General features: G+C 54.5%; 1 protein-coding gene across 1 annotated transcript in view; it reads left to right on the plus strand.

Moving 5' to 3' along the window:
• Positions 1 to 18,661, plus strand: part of TRPM5 (transient receptor potential cation channel subfamily M member 5) — a 34,396-nt gene extending 15,735 nt beyond the window's left edge. Inside the window, exons 16-27 of the mRNA XM_051966946.1 lie at positions 313 to 425; positions 1,256 to 1,351; positions 1,676 to 1,958; positions 2,423 to 2,541; positions 2,640 to 2,772; positions 4,259 to 4,433; positions 9,495 to 9,648; positions 10,947 to 11,125; positions 11,857 to 11,989; positions 13,597 to 13,669; positions 13,832 to 13,922; positions 14,653 to 18,661. Coding sequence (XP_051822906.1) covers positions 313 to 425; positions 1,256 to 1,351; positions 1,676 to 1,958; positions 2,423 to 2,541; positions 2,640 to 2,772; positions 4,259 to 4,433; positions 9,495 to 9,648; positions 10,947 to 11,125; positions 11,857 to 11,989; positions 13,597 to 13,669; positions 13,832 to 13,922; positions 14,653 to 14,714 — 1,611 coding nt within the window. The 3' untranslated portion in view covers positions 14,715 to 18,661. The remainder of the gene's footprint in view (positions 1 to 312; positions 426 to 1,255; positions 1,352 to 1,675; positions 1,959 to 2,422; positions 2,542 to 2,639; positions 2,773 to 4,258; positions 4,434 to 9,494; positions 9,649 to 10,946; positions 11,126 to 11,856; positions 11,990 to 13,596; positions 13,670 to 13,831; positions 13,923 to 14,652) is intronic.
• The last annotated feature ends 744 nt before the right edge of the window (positions 18,662 to 19,405 follow it).

Below are 19,405 nucleotides of genomic sequence, written 5' to 3' on the forward strand. Positions count from 1 at the left end.
GTGCTTAGGGGCTCTGATTATGAGGATCACAATTACAGTGAGAAGGGTTGGGGCTTGTCCAGGCTATGTCCCCATTTTACATCTGGGAAAACTGAGTCCTTCCGGTGAAGGGATTTGTCCCAGGTCAGGCAGGTTGGGTGTCACTGACCCCTGGCCTCGCCTGGCTCCTTCCCCAGCTCCTGGCCCCTTCTCAGCCCTTCCCCGGCTCCCGGCCCTTCCTCACACCTCCAAGAGCCTCCTGCTTTGGGGTCAGGACCCCGGACAGGGGAGTCCCCTGGGGAAGCTTCCTGTAGCCGGCTCCCTCTGCTTTAGGCCTTTTTGACCAAGATCTGGTGGGGAGACATGGCCACGGGCACCCCGATCCTGCGGCTGCTCTGCGCCTTCTGCTGCCCCGTCCTCATCTACACCAACCTGATCACCTTCAGGTAGGAGGCGCCCAAGGTGGGAGGGCAGAGCCCGGAAGGCCAGATCCCTGGGGGGAGGGGGCCAGGCAGAGGGGAAGAGGAGAAACGGGGCTCTGGCGGGCGGGGGAGGGCAACGACGGGAGGGGGCACCGAGGGCGGGGGAGGGCACTGATGGGAGGGGGCACCGAGGGCGGGGGAGGGCACCCTGGCCGGGCACCGGGTCAGAGCCGAGGCTGCTGCAGGGCCCGGAGTCAGGGCCCAGCTCTGGCCAATGGAGGCCCAGGAAGGATGCCGCTGGCTGGGAAAAGGCTCCTCCCAGAGGTCCCCGGGAGGGACAGGGGCCTCCAGGAAGGGTCTGCCTGTGGCTGGGCCCGCCGACCGCCCTCCCCCTCCTCACCTCCAGCTCCTCTGGGACCCCCATGTGTGTCCCCCTTGCTCCCAATCGACACCAGTCAATTTAATGAAAAAGCCACTGACCCTGAGCTGCGCTGGGGCCAGGAGATGGGCCTGGCATCGGGGCCTGAGGGGGGCACAAAACGGGGAGGGGCGAGTAGGACGTGCCCACGGGAGCCGGGTGCGAGGGAGCGCAGGGAGAGCCAGACTGGGCTGCAGGGCAAGGTAGGGGCGAGGTCAGGCTTGCGTCCCGCTCCCTCGTCCCTTGTGCCCCCAGCACCCCCCGCAATGCTGGGAAATGCTTTGGAGACAGCCCCTCCTCTGGTTGGATTGCTCGCACCGCGCCCGGGGACACTCGGGGGGCTTCAGGGGCCCCTAGAGCAGGTGCAGCCCCCAGGAAGCAGCTCTGAGGACCCCAAGCCCCTGACCCCTTCTGCCCCGCTCCGGGTCCCTTGCAGTGAGGAGCCCCCCCTGGAGAGTGGGCTGGAGCCCTTCAGAGAGCTGGACAGCCTGGACACGGAGAGGACGCTGCTTTTCCCCTCTCCCGGCATCAGGTGGGGCGAGAGGTTCTGGGCCTGACGGAGGAGGCTTGGGGACGGCAGGGACCGAAGGGTCACCCTGGGGGATGGGGGGAGCCCCCCCAGTGCAGCCAGGGTAGGGTCTGTCAGAGGCTCCTCCTGAGGGCTCAGGAAAGGAGGCCAGGCCTCATTGTCCAAATCTGTAAAATGCCAGCAGTGGACAAGGCTCCTTCCAAGGACAGCCACCCCCCGCCCCGTTCCTGTGCCCCTTCCGAGGCCGCCACCCCCACACCCAGGGGCAGCTCTGGGGCACCGGGCCCTCCTTCGGCCTCTTGCTGCCCCCGAGAAGGGCGTCTTCAGCCGGCCCCGGTCCCGCCTGACTTTCTCACGGTCCCGTAGGAGGGCCGAGGCGCCCGAGGGCCCGAGGGCCGTGTCCAGCCACTTCCTGCTGTCCCGGTGGAAGAAGTTCTGGGGGGCCCCGGTGACCGTGTTTCTGGGAAACATGATCATGTACTTCGCCTTCCTCTTCCTCTTCGCCTACGTGCTCCTGGTGGATTTCCGGCCCCCCCCGGACGGCCCCACGGGGCCCGAGGTGGCCCTCTACTTCTGGGTGTTCACACTGGTGCTGGAGGAAGTTCGACAGGTCAGTCGTGAGTGGCCGGGGCTCCCCCCTCTGCTACTAGATCTTGGCCCTGACTGCCTCTCTTAGTGCCTCAGTTTCCCCTGCTGTCAAACGAGGGGATTGGATGAGATGTAAGGTCACTTGGCCCACTCAATTAACCAGCACTAATGCAGCCCTACTATGTGCCAGGCTCCGGGCTAGGTGCTGAGGGTACCACAAAGGTGGACAAGAGGCCTATCCTCCAGGAGATCGCTCTGGAACTGTGCTCCTGGGAGGCCCAGGGAGGGGGGAGATCAGGGAAGGCGGGCAGGGGGAGGAGGACCAGGGAAGACCTCTGAGCGAGGGAGGGGGCTTGTGGGTAGTGTGGCTCTGACTCTGGGCTCGGGCTGGGTGACCCTGGACCAGTCACTGGTCTGAGCCCGCCACAGAGCACCCCCGCTGCGGCTCCTGAGGGCAGCGACCCCAGGACCGCGCTCCCACCCCAGGGGTTCTTCACTGACGAGGACACCAACCTCCTGAAGAAGTTCAAGGTGTACGTGGAGGACAACTGGAACAAGTGCGACATGGTGGCCATCTTCCTGTTCACCGTGGGCGTCAGCTGCAGGTGAGTCCCGGGGGCCCTCGGTCCGTCTCCCGCCCGGCTGCCCCCCCAGCCGGCCCCAGAGCACCCTCCTCCTTCTCTCCCGCCCCGCGGCTCCCCAGGATGCTGAGCTCCGCCTTCGAGGCCGGCCGGACCGTGCTGGCCATTGACTTCATGGTCTTCACCCTGAGACTCATCCACATCTTTGCCATTCACAAGCAGCTGGGGCCCAAGATCATCGTGGTGGAGAGGATGGTGAGTGGACGGGGGCTCTCCGAGCTGGCGGCCCCCCCTTGGCTGCCCCCCCTCTGACGGGCGTCCGGCCAGCCCCCCCAGTCCCAGCCACAGCTCGGTCTGAGCCCAGGGGGGAAGGGTGGTGGGCGTGGGGGCGAGCTGCCCACCACAGGGGCCCCTCAGCTGCTCGGACTCGAGTGGGCTCCGCCACCGCAAAAGCCTGAGCTTCCCAGTGATGGAGGGAGGCCCCAGGAGGAGCTGCTCTTCTCAAAGGTCCAGCCCGTGGTTCTAGGGCCAATTCATGGTTCTGGAGCCGGCTCTTGGCTCTGGGGCCGGCTCGGGTGGGGATGGGTGCTGAGACATCCTCAGGGATGGCAAGATGGGGGAGAGGGACCAGCCCCTTCCCCCCCGGGGGAGCACAACCAGTCATGGCCGGTCATGGCGGCAGGAACCAGCTTGGGGGGGGGGGGGACATTGCTCACAGAGATCCTCAGGCTGAGCGGGATCTCGTCAGACCGAATTCATCCTGCAGACCACCCTGACCGCCCCCTGGCTCCCCCCACAGTGCTCTGGGGGTCCTGGGGCAGGGGGGATGCTTCCATGGAAGCATCTTCAGCACCCTGGCCAGTTCCGCAGCTTCAGGAATAAGCCAGTGGCTCAATGATGGCCGGTCAGCCCTTCTAGGGCTGGTGTCCGAGATCCCTGAGGCTCCTGCTCATAGGCCTCAGAGGAAAGTCCTCCACAAGCCAGCCCCCTCCTCCCTTCCCTCTCTTTTCACACCTGACGCCCCTGCGGACCCTCTGCCCTCCATGTTCACTCCATCTCCAGCCTCCACACCTTTGTCCGGGCAAGCCCCCCCCCCAAATGTCCAAGCCCTCCCCAGTCCCTTATTTCCAATGTGTCCTCTCTGTAGCTTCCTGTTTCTCCCTCCTTTGTGAACCTAGTGCCTGGCACATAGTAGGTGCTTAATAAATGCTTGATTTCAGATCAAACCCTTCCTCTTCCTGCCTACACCGGAGCTCGCTCTCGGAGCCCAGCCGGGAGCCCCAACCCCCATATACTGGAAGAAGGAAGACCAAGAACCCCCGCTCTGCCTTGACTTCCCTCTGTGCCTCAGACAGGACCCTTCCCCTTATGCTTGAAGCTCTCCGTTCCCCCTCCCCTGCTCTTGTAGCAATGGAAGGACTGGAGGCAGCCGACCGGAATCCCACACCCATCGGCCTCCACTTTCCCCCGGGCTTTACAGTGTCAGTTTTAGCTCTGTGCTCCCGCCATCTAAATGGCTGGCCCTGCTTCCGTTCACTTTCCTCTGTATCTGGGTCCTTCCCCAGCCCTTCTCCATCCCTGCAGGACTGAGGATGGAGGATGCCCCTCCCTCCACGGTCAAAGTGGGGGCTGAGGGCAGGGCTTCGGTGGAGGGGGACCTAACCCCACATGAGGGCGGTCTCAGCAGCCCAGGTGAGGGTGGGGCTGAGGCATTGTCCCGCCTCCTTCCTTCTCCCCCTAGATGAAGGACGTCTTCTTCTTTCTCTTTTTCCTGACCGTGTGGCTCATTGCCTATGGGGTCACCACGCAAGCTCTGCTGCATCCCAGGGACAGCCGCGTGGAGTGGATCTTCCGGAGGGTCCTCTACAGGCCCTACCTGCAAATCTTCGGGCAGATCCCCCTGGACGAAATTGATGGTGAGCTCTCCCTCATTTCCCTCCCCAGGTCCCAATCATCCGCCCCTTAGCCTCTTCTTGTTCAGTCTTCGACTCTTCTTGACTCCTTTTGGGGTTTACTGGCCCTCTCCAGCCCATTTTACAACTGAGGAAACTGAGGCAAAGAGGATGGAGGCCTTACCCAGGATCAACCAGTTGGTACATGACTGAGACCGAATTTGAACTCAGACCTTCCTTCTAGCCCGTCATTTGACCAGTAAAATCCCACCTGGAGTGAAAGTTTCAAAGTCCCTGGCAGGGGTTGGGGGGGGGTGGAGGGGGGGAGCCACGGCATGAATCCCACCTCAGATCCTTGCTGGCTGTGTGACTATGGAGAAATCAATTAACCTCTCTGAGAATTCCATCTTCTCCTCTGCAAAATGCAGATAAGATGAGCCTGCCTCGGTCTTGAGCTCTCTTAAGGCTGGAGGGAAATCGTCTGTCAACTCATTTGCTCATTTCAACACTTGTGTAAAGATCAATGGATATCGCTGAAATGACTGCATTTCAGACATAGGCTCGTGGGTCCAAGGAAGGGGTGGGGGGGAGGGCCTGCATAAGGCTGGAAACTTTTTTTTCATTTCAATTGGGTTTTTTGTCCTTCTAACCTTTCAGTTTTAGGTAGTAGCATTTTTCCCAATTACACGTCAAGACAAGTTGTAGCATTCTTCTTACACGATTTTGAGTTCCCGATTTTTCTCCCTCCCTTCTTCCAAAACCGGTCGGCAATGTGCTGCCCTCGTAAAACATCTTTCTATATTATTCCCACATCAGCTCAAAGGAAAAAACACCCCAAAATCAAATAAGTGGAAAAATAGCATTTTTTCTGTATTTAGAATCGGTTCTTTTTCTGGCATTTCTTTTCATGAGTTCCTTGTACTTGTCTTGGATCATTGTGTGGTGGAGAAGAGCCAAGTCATTCAGAGATGATCATCACCCACTTTGCCGAATCTGGGTACAATGTTTTCCTAGATCTGCTCGTTGCACTTTGCATCAGTTCCTACAAGTCTTGCCGGTTTTCTGAAATCCACCTGCTCATCATTTGTTATTGCGCAGTAGCATTCCGTTGCATCCCTAGACCAGAGCTTGTTCCGTCATTGCCCGATTGATGGGCATCTTCCGATTTCTAATATTTTGCTATCAGGAAAAGGGCTGCTATAAATATGTTGGCACACATGGGGTTTTCCCCCTTTTTTATGATCTCTTTGAGATAGGCTAGTATCTCAAATACTGTATTTCTAAGTCAAAGGGTATGCCTAGTTTGTTTGCCCTTTGAGCATAGCTCCAAATTGCCCTCTACCAGTTCACAATTCCACCAGCAATGCATTAGTGTCCCAGTTGTCCCACATTCTCTCCATCATTTATCACTTTCCTTTTTTGTCATCTTGACCGATCTGATTGATAGGTGTAACACGGTACCTCAGGGTTGTTTTAATTTGTATTTCTACAATCAAAGCAGATTGAGAGCACTTCTTCATATGCCTATAGAATAGCTTTGATTTCTTCATCTGAAAACAGCCTGTTCATATCTTTTGACCATTTACAGTGGAGGAATGGCTTGCATTCTTATAAATTTGACACAGTTCTGTATTTATTTGAAAAATGAGGCCTTCATCAAACATACTTGACATGAAGATTGTTTCCCAGTTTTCTGCTTTCCTTCTAATCTTGGTTGCATTGGTTTTGTTTGAACAAAAGCTTTTTTAAGTTAATATAATTGCAATTATCTAGTTTAGCATTTTGTCGGATTCTGTCTCTTGGTCATAAATTCTCCCCTTCTCCATAGATCTGAAAGATAAACTATTACTCTTTATGTCTAAATCATGCACCTATTTTGACCTTATCTAGATGTATGGTTTGAGATGTTCGTCTCTGTCTAGTTTCTGCCACACTGTTTTTCGGTTTTCCCAGCAGTTTTTGTCAGATAGTGAGTTCTTTTCCCAAAGGTGAGGATCTTGGGGTATATCAAACATTAGTTTACCACTGTCACCGACTACTGTATCTGGTGTACCAAATGTATTCCACTGATCTACCATCTTAGTACCACATAGTAAGACAACCACTTTGTAATATAGTTTTAGAGCTAATATGACTAGACCACCTCCCTTTGTAACGTTTTTCATTCAATCCCTTGATATTCTTGATCTTTTGTTCTTCCAGATGAATTTTGTTATTTTTCTAGCTCTATGAAATAATTTTTGGTAATTTGATTCATATGGCATTGATTAATTTAGGTAGAATTGTCATTTTATTATATTGGCTCAGCCTATCCACAAGCAAGTAATATTTCCAGTGGTTTAGATTCAGCTTTATTTGTGTGGGAAAAGTCTTTTGTAATAGTGTTCATGTAGCTCTGGGTTTTTTCTTGACAGGTAGACTTCTAAGTATTTTATATTGTCTACAGCTATTTTTTCTCTTTCTCTTTTCTCTTTCTATCTCTTGCTAGCCATATATAGAAATGCTGATGATTTATATGGGTTTATCTTAAATCCTGCAACTTTGCTAAAGCTGTCATTTCAATAGTTTTCAAATTAATTTTCTAGGAGGCTCTAAATATACCATCATATCATCGCAAATATGTTTTGTTTCCTCATTGCCAATTCTAATTCCTTCTATTTTGTTTTCTTCTTTTACTGCTCTAGTTAACATTTCTAGTACAATATTGAATAATAGTGATGATAATGAGCATCTTGATTCACCCCCGATCTTATTGGGAAGGCTTCTAGGTTATCCCTATTACAGATAATACTTGATGATGGCTTTAAATACTACTAATCATTTTAAATAATGCTCCCTTTATTCCAATGTTCCCTAGTGTATTTAATAGGAATGGGTGCTATATTTTGCCACATCCTTTTTCAGCATCTATTGAGATAATCGTATGATTTCTGTTGGTTTTGTTATTGATATGGTCAATCATGCTGATAGTTTTCCTAATATTGAACCAATTCTACATTCCTGATATAAATCCCACCTGATCATAGTGTACAATCCTGGTGATACATTGCAATAATCTCCTTGCTAGTATTTTATTCAAAATTTTTGCATTGATGTTCATTATGGAAATTGGTCTGCAATTTTCTTTCTCTGTTTTAGCTCTTCCTAATTTAGGTATCAGCACCATTCTTATTTCATAAAAGGAGTTTTGTAGGACTACTTTTTTGCTTATTTTCCCTAACAGTTTATATATTATTAGAATTAGTAGTTCTTTGATAGAAGTCGTTTGTGAACCCATCTGACCCTGGGATTTTTACAAGACGTAATTTCCTTCCTTATCTTTTTTAATTAGGCCAATTTTTGATTTTGCTTTGCTTCTTTTATTTAACTTCAGCTGAAGCATAATAGATTCTGCTCTAACCCCTTACCTTTACTTTGTGGGTGTCTATGTCTCTCTGCTTCAAGTGTGCTCCTGTAAGCAACATACCATAGGATTCTTTGATCCACTCTGTTATCCACGTCTACTTTATGGAAGAGTTCATCTCATTCACATTCACAGTTATGATAGCTATGTTTCCCTCCATTCTATTTTTCTTCCTCTTTATACTCTTTCTTCCTTCACCCTCTCTCTGTACTAGTGTTTTGCTTCTACCACTTCCCTCCTGTCAGTCCCCCACCCACCCGTGTCTTTACTCCATCTCCTCCCCTTCTAATTTCCTGTCCGGTAATGTAGATTTCTATAACCAACCTGTTAGCTCTTTTTTTATATTTCTTTTGCATCACTCTCATTTCTTTTTCCAATTTTTCTTCTGCTTCTCATATAGGATTTTTAAACTCTTTTTTGAGCTCTTCCATGAGTTCTTTCTGGGCTTGAAACCACTTCCCATTTTTCCCTGGGAGTTTGCACATGGGTGTTTTGATATTATTGTTCCCTTCTGAATTTTTGTCTTTATCATCATCATCATAATATTCACCATATGTGAATATGGTCCCCAATATGTCACCACAATAATAACTTTCTACGGTCAGATTCTTTTTGTTTGTTGGTGGTGTTTTTTGGTTCATCTTTTTTGACTTTTTCCCTTTCTTTTGAAGTTGAACTCTTGTGCCCTTGGGCCAGAGGCCACAGTGTGAAACTGATGTTGCCCTGAGGTCCTTGGGGAATGCTCATGCCTGGTGCTGCGCTGAGGGGATGGAAGGGGGGTGGTCGGAACTGCAGGAGCCCATATAGGTCCGGCCACTTACCCGGTCCTGAGCTGGGCTCATGGTGTCGGCATGTGCTGAGACCCGTCAGGTGTTTCTGAGTTTCTACAGAGCAGTGCCCAAGCACGAAGCGGCCCGGCCTCCGCAGGGTGCCCAGGGCAGTGCCCGAGCACGAAGCGGCCCGGCCTCCGCAGGGTGCCCAGGGCAGTGCCCGAGCACGAAGCGGCCCGGCCTCCGCAGGGTGCCCAGGGCAGTGCCCGAGCACGAAGCGGCCCGGCCTCCGCAGGGTGCCCAGGGCAGTGCCCGAGCGCGAGGCGGCCCGGCCTCCACAGGGTGCCCGGGCAGTGCCCGAGCGCGAGGTGGTTCTCACAAGTGGAATCTGCCCACTGTCCCAGCTATGCTGAAGCATGTGGGGGGCGCCTGGTGTGGGGTTTGCCCACCTCATGACCTGGGCCTCCGGATCTCGTGCCGGCTTGCTGGGACCTTTCCTCCTGCACTGCTCTCCCCTTTTACCCAAGGGAGACAGACCTTTCCTGCAGATTCCAAGTTTCTTGGGCTCAAAGATTGTTCCCCCGCCTCCTTTTGGGGTTTTGCTGTTCTAGGGTTTGTTTTGGGGTGCTGGTTACCTGGAGGCAAATATGGAAGAGTTACAGTGACTTACTGCTCCTCCCTCTGGGCTCCTGGGAGTTCCTTGGCAACGGTTTGGAGGGAAGGGGCTTCCTGGAGGGCAGAGTAGGCGGTGCTGGGGGGGACCCCTACCTTGTCGCCTGGGCCGGAGTGCTGCCGGGGACCCTCTCATGGCTCCGGGCCTTGGGTACTCGTGTGTGATGGGGTCAGCAGGGCTATGACCGAGCAGAGCCGGGGGCTGATGGAGAGAAGCAGGAAGCCTTGTACTCCTTCCAGGGGCTCGGGTGAACTGCTCAGCTCACCCCCTTCTGCTGGAGAACTCGCCCTCGTGCCCCAACCTCTACGCCAACTGGCTGGTCATCCTGCTTCTGGTCACCTTCCTGCTGGTCACCAATGTGCTCCTCATGAACCTGCTGATCGCCATGTTCAGGTGAGCGCGTCTCCAGGCCCCCGCCCGCTCCAGGAGCCCCCCTCCCCCGAAGGCTGAGGCCATGTCCCATAACCACGTCCCATAACGTGAGAAAGTTCCTGACAGAAGGAGGGGCGATGGGCGCCCCCCAGGCCCGGGGGAGCCTTGTTAGCCGCCAGCTCGGAGGCCCTCGGCTCCCCACCAGCCAGGACTGCAGGGAGCCTCCCTCGCGCTCTGGACCTCCGAGAACGTTCTCCTCCCATCACCCCCCACAGGAGAAGAGCACCGAGACCCTCCCCACGGAGGGTGGGTGTGGGGGGAGGGGGCCTGGCAGGCAGTGGGAGAGGGCTGGATACTGAGACAGAGCCCGGCTGCCAAGTGTGGGAGGATGCCTCTGGGCCCGGGCAGAGAGCGGGAGCCCCCAGGCTCGGGCAGCCCTCGGGGGCCGGCAGCAAAGAGCAAAGGGGCGCGGACGCCCCCTGACCCCAGCCTTAGGAGGTCAGAGCTGGGCCGGCCCTTGCCACACATGAGGAAGTGGCTGCCTCTGCCTCGGGGCCTCCCACGGGACCCTGCAGCCGCAGCTTCCCGGTACAACCCCCCCAGTCCTTTGTCCTGTCCATCTGGCCAAGGCTTCGAGGAGCAGTTCTGCTCCCAGCTCCCCCCCAACTTCCCCCTGTCCCCCAGGGCCGCCCCGTCGGGTGCTCCTGCTCTCTGGGCCTCTCAGCTACTTCCCTTCTCATGCCCTGGAGACCCCATTCCCCCTCTACCCCCTCCTCCTCCTGTCAATGGCCCCTCCTTGGCCCCCAGCTCCGAGCAACAGCTTTCAGATGAATTCACACCTCATATCTCCAGCCAGGATGGGAGCTCCCCAAAAATGGGGAGACCAGGCCCCCATCACCCCCAAGCTCGGGACTTCTCAAGCTCTCTGTGTTTCTCTGTCTCTGTCTGCTTCCTCCTCCTCCTCTTCCTCTCTCTCTGTTTCCCCCTCCTCCTCCTCCTGTCTCTGTCCCTTTTTCTGTCTCTCTCTCTCTGTCTCTGTTTCCTCCTCCTCCTTCTGTCTCTGTCCCTTTTTCTGTCTCTGTTTCCCCCTCCTCCTCCTTCTGTCTCTGTCCCTTTTTCTGTCTCTGTCTGGCATTTGAGGCGCCCGGAGGGGGGTCATTGGTGGCTTAGGGTGCGCCTGGCCAACAGGGGGACGGAAGGCCGGGCCGGGCTGGGCCACGGGGGCGACAGGCCAGACGAGGGCGGGGAGGGGCCACTCCCGGGGGGCGCCGGGGCTCGGCCTCCCCCCTGACTGTGGCGTCTCGCTGGCTGTGCCCAAGCTACACCTTCCAGGTGGTCCAGGGCAACGCGGACATCTTCTGGAAGTTCCAGCGTTACAACCTGATCGTGGAGTACCACGAGCGCCCGGCCCTAGCCCCCCCCTTCATCCTGCTCAGCCATCTCAGCCTCGTCCTCAAAAAGGCCTTTAAGCAGGAGGAGCACAAGAGGGAGCACCTGGGTGAGCGGCAGCTGTGGCCGGGGCACAGCAGGCACAGTGGGCACAGGGGCACCTATCACGGCCCACACATTAAGGAAGAGCCAAAAGTCTTGGGAAAACCACCTGTCTGCTTCTAGACAAGGAGACAGCCAAGGGCCTGGGCTAGGGAAGAAGGTCACCCCCCTCCCCTCACACCTGGGGGGCAGAGGAAGCACCTGGAGGATGTTTGGCTATATCGGCCCCCTCCCAGGTGCATGTGCCCGCTGTAGCCCTGCCCAGTCCTGAGCCCCCAGAGGCGGGTCCTGAGCCCCCGGAAGCGGGTCCTGAGCTGCTGCACAGGCTGGGCACAGACTGACCGGCTGGGGCTACGTGGAGGGTTTGGATATTGGGCTAAGCTGGGCTTCAAGTGAATTGGGCCCCAAAAGAGAGAAGAGACAGAGAAAGGGTGGAAGAGAGAGAGAGATGGGGGGCGGACAGACAGAGGAGAGAAAGGAAGAGCGAGAGGGAGGGCAGGCCAGTGGGAAGCGGCTCAGCTCCGAGGAGACTCCGGCGTGCTGGGTCCGCAGGCCCGGGGCCCTTCCCCCCCTCCACGAGCTTGCTGCCCCCCCATGCCCTCAGGGTCACGGCCCCTCCTCCCATGGTGCTGTGCCCCTCCTCCCTGGAGGCCAGGCCCCCTTCCAGCCTCACTTTAGTTTCCAACCCCCAAGTCTACCTTCTCCTTCTGAAAAACTCACCCCAAGTCTTCCCACTAGAGCGAGACTTGCCTGATAACCTGGACCAGAAAATCGTCACCTGGGAAACCGTTCAGAAGGAAAACTTTTTGGCCAATCTGGAGAAAAGGAGGAAAGAAAGTACCATGGAGACCCTAAAGAAGACGTCCCACAGGTGAGCGTCTGTCTCCATCTTTTGGGGGCTCCCTGACAGGAGCGGAGCCTCCGGGGCCCCTCTTTCCTATCGTCCCTAAGGTCGGCCTGGTGGTGACTTGGCCCCGGGACCCCCAATCACCTCGGGTCAGGCCTGAGCACGAGCAGAAGCCCCCGAGTGCTCCAGCCGGTGTTGCACGAGGGCAGGAAGGGGCTGAGGCTCCTTCTCCAGGAGGGGCGACGATGCTGCTGAGCGCAGGTGGACGTGTCCCCCACGGAGGCGGGTCCCCGGGGCTCGGGGCCCCCGGGACGAGCCTCCGCCCTCTGCGCTGGGTCAGCTGCCTTTCCGGTGTGGTTGGGGCCGCTTGTGGACTCTGGCTCCACCTCCTAGAATCAGCTCCTCGTGAGAGCATAGATTTGGCGCCAGAAGGAACCTCAGAGACCCTGGAAACCACCCCCTCGTTTTATGGGTTGTCAAATCAGTGAGCGTTTAGTAAGCACCTACTGTGTGCTAAGTACCCACTGTGTGCTAAACCTGTGCCAAGTACCGAGGAGCTCCGGGGAGACAAAGTGCAAACAGGTGCATCCAGAAAAGCCGGGAGCCGATGGGGTGGAGAGAGCCGGGGGTCAGGCAGCCCTGGGGGCTCCGTGGCACTGCTGGGGTCACAGCCCATGAGCATCGGGGGGCGAGGCTCGATCCCAGGGCTGCCAGTGTTCTACCCCCTGCACCGCACTGCCCCTTCATCGGGGTTGGCCCCTCCCCCTCACCTCTAGGCCCCAAACTTTGGGGGTTCCCCTGAGGTGAGGAGATGATCACATCTTTTATAGTTGAGGGAACTGAAAAGCCCAATGACCTGCAGCTGTGGACGACGCTGGAAACGCAGTCAGAAAACTTGGGTTCAAATCCTAGCACTTGGGCCTCAGTTTCCCCACCTACAAAACAAGAAGTCGGACTCACAGGAGCCTGCAGCGTGCCCCCGAGAAGCCTGGGCAGGAGACCTGGGGCCGGCCAGACCTGGGGCCCACTGGGGCCGTCCTCCCCTCAGGAGAAGGCCCAGGGTGCCCGCCAGCCACATTCTGAGAAACTGGCTCCTCCTCCCGTCCCGGGACCAAACCCGGTGTGTCTGGCCCGGTTCGGCCCGGTCTCCCGAAGGCCTGGGGCCAGCTACTCTCTGCTCCTAAGTTACTGCCTGTTTGGCTGGAAAGCCTCATAGTGGAGGCCGGCAGCCCGAGGGCCCAGAGAGGCAGCCAGAGGGCATCAGGTCCTGGCTCAGGGCCTCAAGGAGCTCCCGACTCACCCTGAGCAGCAAGACCCCTTTTACGCAGGGGGAAACTGAGGTCTGAAGGGGGGGTGGTCAGTGCCCCACCCGGCGTCTCTGTGGGCTAGAAAGGCGCCCAGAAGCACATTGAGGGAGGTTCTGCGCAGGGAGTGCATTCTGCTCCTCCCCTTCCCTTCACAGAGCCTCAGTTTCCCTACCTGTAACATAAAGGCCTGGGTCAGAGGCTCTCTTTTCTAAGGGCCTCCAGCTCTGAATCTTCCCCTCTCGGGCCTGGCCGGGGTCCTGGGGCCGCTCCAGGGAAGGGTCTCGCCCCTGATGCCCACAAACGGGTCTTTGCATTTTTCCTTAGGGTGGATTTCATCAGCCAACACGTGGCAGGCCTGAGAGAACAAGAAAAGCGCATTCGGGCCCTCGAGTCACAAGTAAAGGCCCAGTGCTGGGTCCGGGACTTCTCTTCCCCCATCTCTGGGAGGGGGAGAGGAGAGGGGGGAAGGCAAATGGTCAGGGCGGGACAGCGAGAACCCCGGGGGGACGGGGAAGAGCTTCCAGCCAGCACCGGGTGGAGCACGAGCTCTGTATTTCAGGTCAATTACTGCACAGTCATCCTGTCCACCGTGGCGGACACACTGACCCGGGCCAACTCCGCGGGGCACCAGCCGCCTCCCAAATGCCCAAGTAAGGCCAAGGGACGGGGCCGCGACTCGCTGTGGGACCTGGTGCTCTGTCCGGGGAGGTCGGGGCCGCCCTCTCGGCGTCCTCTGTCTCTCTCAGTGTCCTCTGTCCGGGGAGGTCGGGGCCGCCCTCTCGGCGTCCTCTGTCCCTCTTGGTGTCCTCTGTCCCTCTCGGTGTCCTCTGTCCCTCTCAGTGTCCTCTGTCTGGGGAGGTCGGGGCCTCCCTCTCGGCGTTCTCTGTCCCTCTCTGTGTCCTCTGTGAGGCAAACCTCACGAGCAGAGGCTGTGTGATTATCAGGGTGAGGGGGGAGTCCCCAGGGGCTTCTGACCTTCTTGTCCCCCGGGGACAGAAGCAGAGGGGATGGACCTTGCTCTGGACTCACCTGCCCAAGGGACCTTGTACACAAGCAGCCGTCCCTTCAGGGAAGTGAGCTCAGGTGGGAGCAGGAGGGAAGCTGCCCCTCAGCCTGCTGGCTCTTGGGAGTCAGGTCGTTCACCCCCCACCATCACCAAATGCAACTTCTGCAAAGTCCTTCCAACAAGCCTGGGAGGGAGTGTCATTACCCCCCTTTTACAGATAAATAAACTGAGGACAGAGGAGGGAAGCGACTCACCCAATCAATGAATAACGAGCATGTATTGTCACACAGTACAGAGTACACTGAGTACTGACTCCATGTCCCCAAGCTCCAGATTCCATTTTATCCCCCAATCATGCTGCCTCCTCTCCCAAGGTAACGGCGGCGAAGGAGGAGGGGGGCAAATGCCTCTCCAGGAGGAGGCCTCCAGCCCGTGACGTCCGAGGGGCAGCGGCGGGCACCTTTTCTGGCTCTGGTGATGGCAGTTTCTCCAGCCTGAGACATATAGTATCTACAAGTCGGGTCTTCCCTCGCCAGCCTTCACGAGCAAGGTCAGGCAGCTCCAACCCAGGAACCGGGGACGAGAGAGATGACAGGTCCCATGCGGTCGGTCAGCGGGAACCCGCAATTGCCCCTGCCGTTCCCTGGCCTTTCGCATCTGCTGTCAAACCTACTGGCACCTTTCTTCTTTTTTGTTTGCAAATGAACTTGCTTCGTACTGAGAACTTCCTCAAAAAACACGAGCACTCACTCACTTTCTTTTTTTGATCTGATTCTTCTTGTGCAGCAAGAGAATTGTATGAATGTTTCTACATATTGGGTTTAACATCTATTTTAACATGTATAATTTCTATTGGACCGCTTGCCATCACAAGGCTCTACAAGGGTCAATGTTGAAAAACTATCCGTGCATGTTTTGAAAATAAAAAGCTGCATTAAAAAAGCAAACAAACATGAGTATTTCAGCATTCAGAGAGCAAAAAAGAAGAGATGAATTTTAAAGGGAAATAGCAAAATGGGGCGGCTTACAGACCTCCTGAGCCTTTTTTTGTCTTCTGTACACACAGAATCACATTGAGTCCCCGGGCACACGGCATAGCTTTCCCAGGCTGTTTTTCCTCATGCATCCAGATGACTGACCCCTTAAGACCTTGAAGTATCAGCCTCTGTGGCTCTGGTCTCACAACAATTCCAGCTTAGTTTCCCATTAGCAGGGCTTGGGGTCCCAGTTGACCTGAGAGATCCCAGGCTCTCTTCTGCTTCTCTTCCCACCCCAGTAAATGCATGCGACTGGGTCTGACAGAGACTTCACAAGAAGTCCTGTGGTGCAGAAGGGATGAGGCCTCTAGAAAAACTCAGGAGGGAATTGCCAAGAGGGAGAGTTATCCCAAGTTACTCTTGGCTCCATAAGAACGTATAGACTTTTTCTCAATGGATATAGAGGCTAAATGGCCACTTGTCAAGTCAGGTCAAGCCAATAAGTATCTATTAAACGCTGTATTGCAGGCACTTGCCGAGCACTAGGGATACAAAGGAAGGCAAAAGATAGTCCCTACTTTCAGGGAGCTAACGGGGGACAGAGAACATGCAAACAACTATGTACAGACAAGAAGCAGACCCAAAGATGAAGGAGAGGTCATCACCAGAGAGAAGGCAGTAACATTAAGGTGAAGAGCTGATGGTGGTCAGGGAAGGCTTCCTACAGAAGAGAGAGTTTTTGCTGAGACTAGAAGGATGCCAGAAAAGAAAGTCAGAGGTGCCCGATTTCCACTCATATTCATGAAGTCTGGTGAGCAAAGAAAGAAAATTTCAATGCCAGTCATGGGGGACAGCCCATGAAAATGCTTGGAGTTGGGAGAACAGCTAAGAGACTGGTGCTGCTAGAGAGGAAGATGGAAAGAGACTGGAAAAGGAGGAGGGGGTGGGTTATGAAGAGTTTTGAAGATCAAACAATATTTTGTGTTTAATTTTGGGGGTAATAGGGAGCCAGTGGAGTTTACTGAATAAGGGAATAAGAGTCATATCTGGGCTTTTGAAAAATTGCTTTAATGGCTGAATAAAAGGATGGCTTGGAGTGGAAAGAGATTTAAAACAGGCAGATTCCCTCCACATACACCCCCACCACTTAGCAGCTATTGCAACAGTTCAGGCATGAGATGATGGAGGTCTGCACCAGGATGGAGGGAATGTCAGAGAAGAAAAGGGAGGGAGGGGACTGTTCTAGAAATGTTGTAGAAGTGAAATCAACCAGAGGTATTGCGGAGGTGACATCAACAAGAGATGTCGCAGAGGTGAAATCTACCAGAGATGCCCAGAGGTAAAATCAACAAGAGATGTTGCAGAAGTGAAATCAATGAGATATAGAGACAAAATCAACAAAAGATGCTGCAGAGGTGAAATCAACAAGAGATGTTGCAGAGGTGAAATTAATAAATGTTGCAGAGGTGAAATCAACAAGAGATACTGAAGTGAAATCAACCAACGATGCTGAACAGATGAAATCAAAGATATTGCAGAGCTGAAATTAGCCAAAGATAATGCAGAAGTGAAATCAACAAGAGAGTTGCAGAGATGATAATAACAAGAGAGGCTGCAGAGGTGAAGTCAATATATGTTGCAGAGGTGAAATCAAGACATTGCAGAGCTGAAATTAGCCAAAGATATTACAAAAGTGAAATAAACAAGAGATGAAATCTACCAGAGATGAAGAGATGAAACCAACAAGAAATGTTGCAACGGTGAAATCAACAAATTCTGGACTTTGGGATAGATTATCTGAGGAGTCCAGGATGGTACCTGGGGTAGGCTCAGGGCTAGAAGGATGGCGTTGTCCACCCCGGTAACAGAGAAGATAGACAATCTCCCTAACTCAGCTATGGGTTTGAGGACAGTTGGTTTAGCCAGTTTGCTGAGATGTTTTTGCCAGAGTATGGTCACTGCATACAACAGCTTCTTGTAACCACAGATGAGAGATGGGTGACGGTAAGCACCAAAAGGTTGATGAGCAGCCCTGAAAAGGCCTTGGCAAGCCCTCACACAAGAGGAAGTGGTCCTCCCTTAACTTCCCTCAACAGATGAGAACAAATTGTTCCAAGGGCCGTGAAGCAGGTGCCGTGGAGCGCTTCGTGCTGGGCCATCACCAGTAGTCCTGGCTTGTTTTATTACTGAATGTCAGTGACTCAGGGTGAAGCGGATGGCTTTACGCTCCTTAGCATCACTTAAATCTAATTCACACACAAGTCAAGACATGACCCCGTGACATCTTGGTCCTCAAAAAAGACAATGTAGGGGAAAAGCTGGTGAATTTGGTCACGGAAATGTTGAGTTTAAGATGTCTGTGGGACATCTATTTGGAGATGTCCAGTTAACGGTCAGAGATAGGAGGCTGAAGATCCGCAGAGGGTTGGACAAAGAGCTTAGCTAGTATATTAGGGCTAGGAATGCTTAGTGGGACTACATAGCCCCTGAGGTCCCTCCAAACTCCCCCAATTTATCATTCTGTCATTTCTCCTTGGCCTTGAAAGACAGGACAAATTGCAGAGAAGGCCTTGATTGAGGGAGGGAGGGAAACCTCCACAATGCTGGAATGGTAATGAGCTTCCCTCAGATTCTCATTCATAATGTAGCAGGATACCAAGAGGGTAAATGGGAGGATACGAAGGGGCCCATACAGCTTACCGTTTCTGGTGACCTGAGGGCCAGAAGGGTCTTGCCTCTTATTTTCACTTAGTCCCAATGCTCCTTAACCCTCATCCACCTTGCTCTGACTGCAAAGACACCAACAGCAGCTTTTCTGGAAAGGATCACCTGAAATACACTGAGATGTTGGTAACTAGAAACATTTTCTCACCGAATTAGACAAAACCTAAGAACGATTGCACACGCAATAGGTCTGCCTCTGGATCTGGCCTCCCCTTCCAAGGCAACACACAGATGAAAAGCTCCCAAGGGCAGGGGTCATGGAGTTTCTCCCATATCCCCAAGCCAGTTATATATACAGTGTGGGGGCTAGCTTCAGGAGTCAGTCCATCCTTTCCTGGAAGATAAATTCAAACCAGACTCAATCCCTTCGAGAACACTGATGCTTCCCCCCCACACACACACACACCCTGCCCAACTGTTCTGAAAAAATGAGGGTCTGAGCCCTCAGAGCAATCAGCCTGATTGCCTGGAGATGTTGGCAGCCCCACTCCCCACACTGCCTCTTCCTGACAGCCTTTGGATTAATGCCCTTTTATTAAATTGAATTTCTGGGAAATCCGCCCCCCGGCCCCTGCTCCTGATTGGCTCAGCAGAGGGCACAGTGCCAGGAAGGCACTTGGCAAAGCCGACTCACTTTTATGCTTAGCACCCCTGGCCTTCCTCCTCCAACTCCTTGGAGAACCCGCACTAAAGGGATTACAACCCTTTAGGATGTTCATCAATAATGGACTCAGCTGTGCCCGTGGCCCCTTTGAGTGAGCCGTGGCACTAAGCCCAGCAGCAAGCTTGCTGGGGGGCTGACAGTGCTGGCAACTCCCAGGCCCACACTGACACACCCCACAGTGGGGACTCGGGTCCTGCACCCCAGTTCCCGAGACCCCTTTCTCTACACCTGAATCCTCTACCTATTAGGGGGTCTGAGGCCTGAAGTTCCTTCTGAAGACTGGGGTGGCAGGAAGGCAGGTGCACAATCGCCGGGGACGGTGGGTTCCCCTCTCGGGGTCTTTAAGCAAAAGGTCAGAGAGCCCTTGGTGAGGGTGGGTTGGTCTCATTGTCCTGTCCAGCTCCAAGACCGTGGGAACAAGGGTCCAAGGGCAAGGAAAAGGTGATGCAGACAACAGACACTTGAGCCAACCGGGCCCTTCTGCCTTCAGTGTTCTCCCTTGCACAGCTGAAGTCCCTGGGCACTGACTGCCTGGAGCAGGGGGCACAGCGGGGATGGACTGACATTCACTGACCAAGTGCCAGGAAAGCCTGGCCCCGTGAATCAGGGCTTCTCTCAGAGAACAGGCCTCCTCTGTTGTAAGCCTGGGGGGAGGGGGAGGAACAGTCCCTCTTTGGCCCCAACACAGGGGGGATCTGGGTCCCAGCTCTGCCCCTCTTGGCTAAGCTTCCCCTCCAGGAAACACCTTCCCCTCCTCCACCT

The sequence above is a fragment of the Antechinus flavipes genome, chromosome 6 (genome assembly GCF_016432865.1).
Source record: "Antechinus flavipes isolate AdamAnt ecotype Samford, QLD, Australia chromosome 6, AdamAnt_v2, whole genome shotgun sequence".
Lineage (NCBI taxonomy): Eukaryota > Metazoa > Chordata > Mammalia > Dasyuromorphia > Dasyuridae > Antechinus > Antechinus flavipes.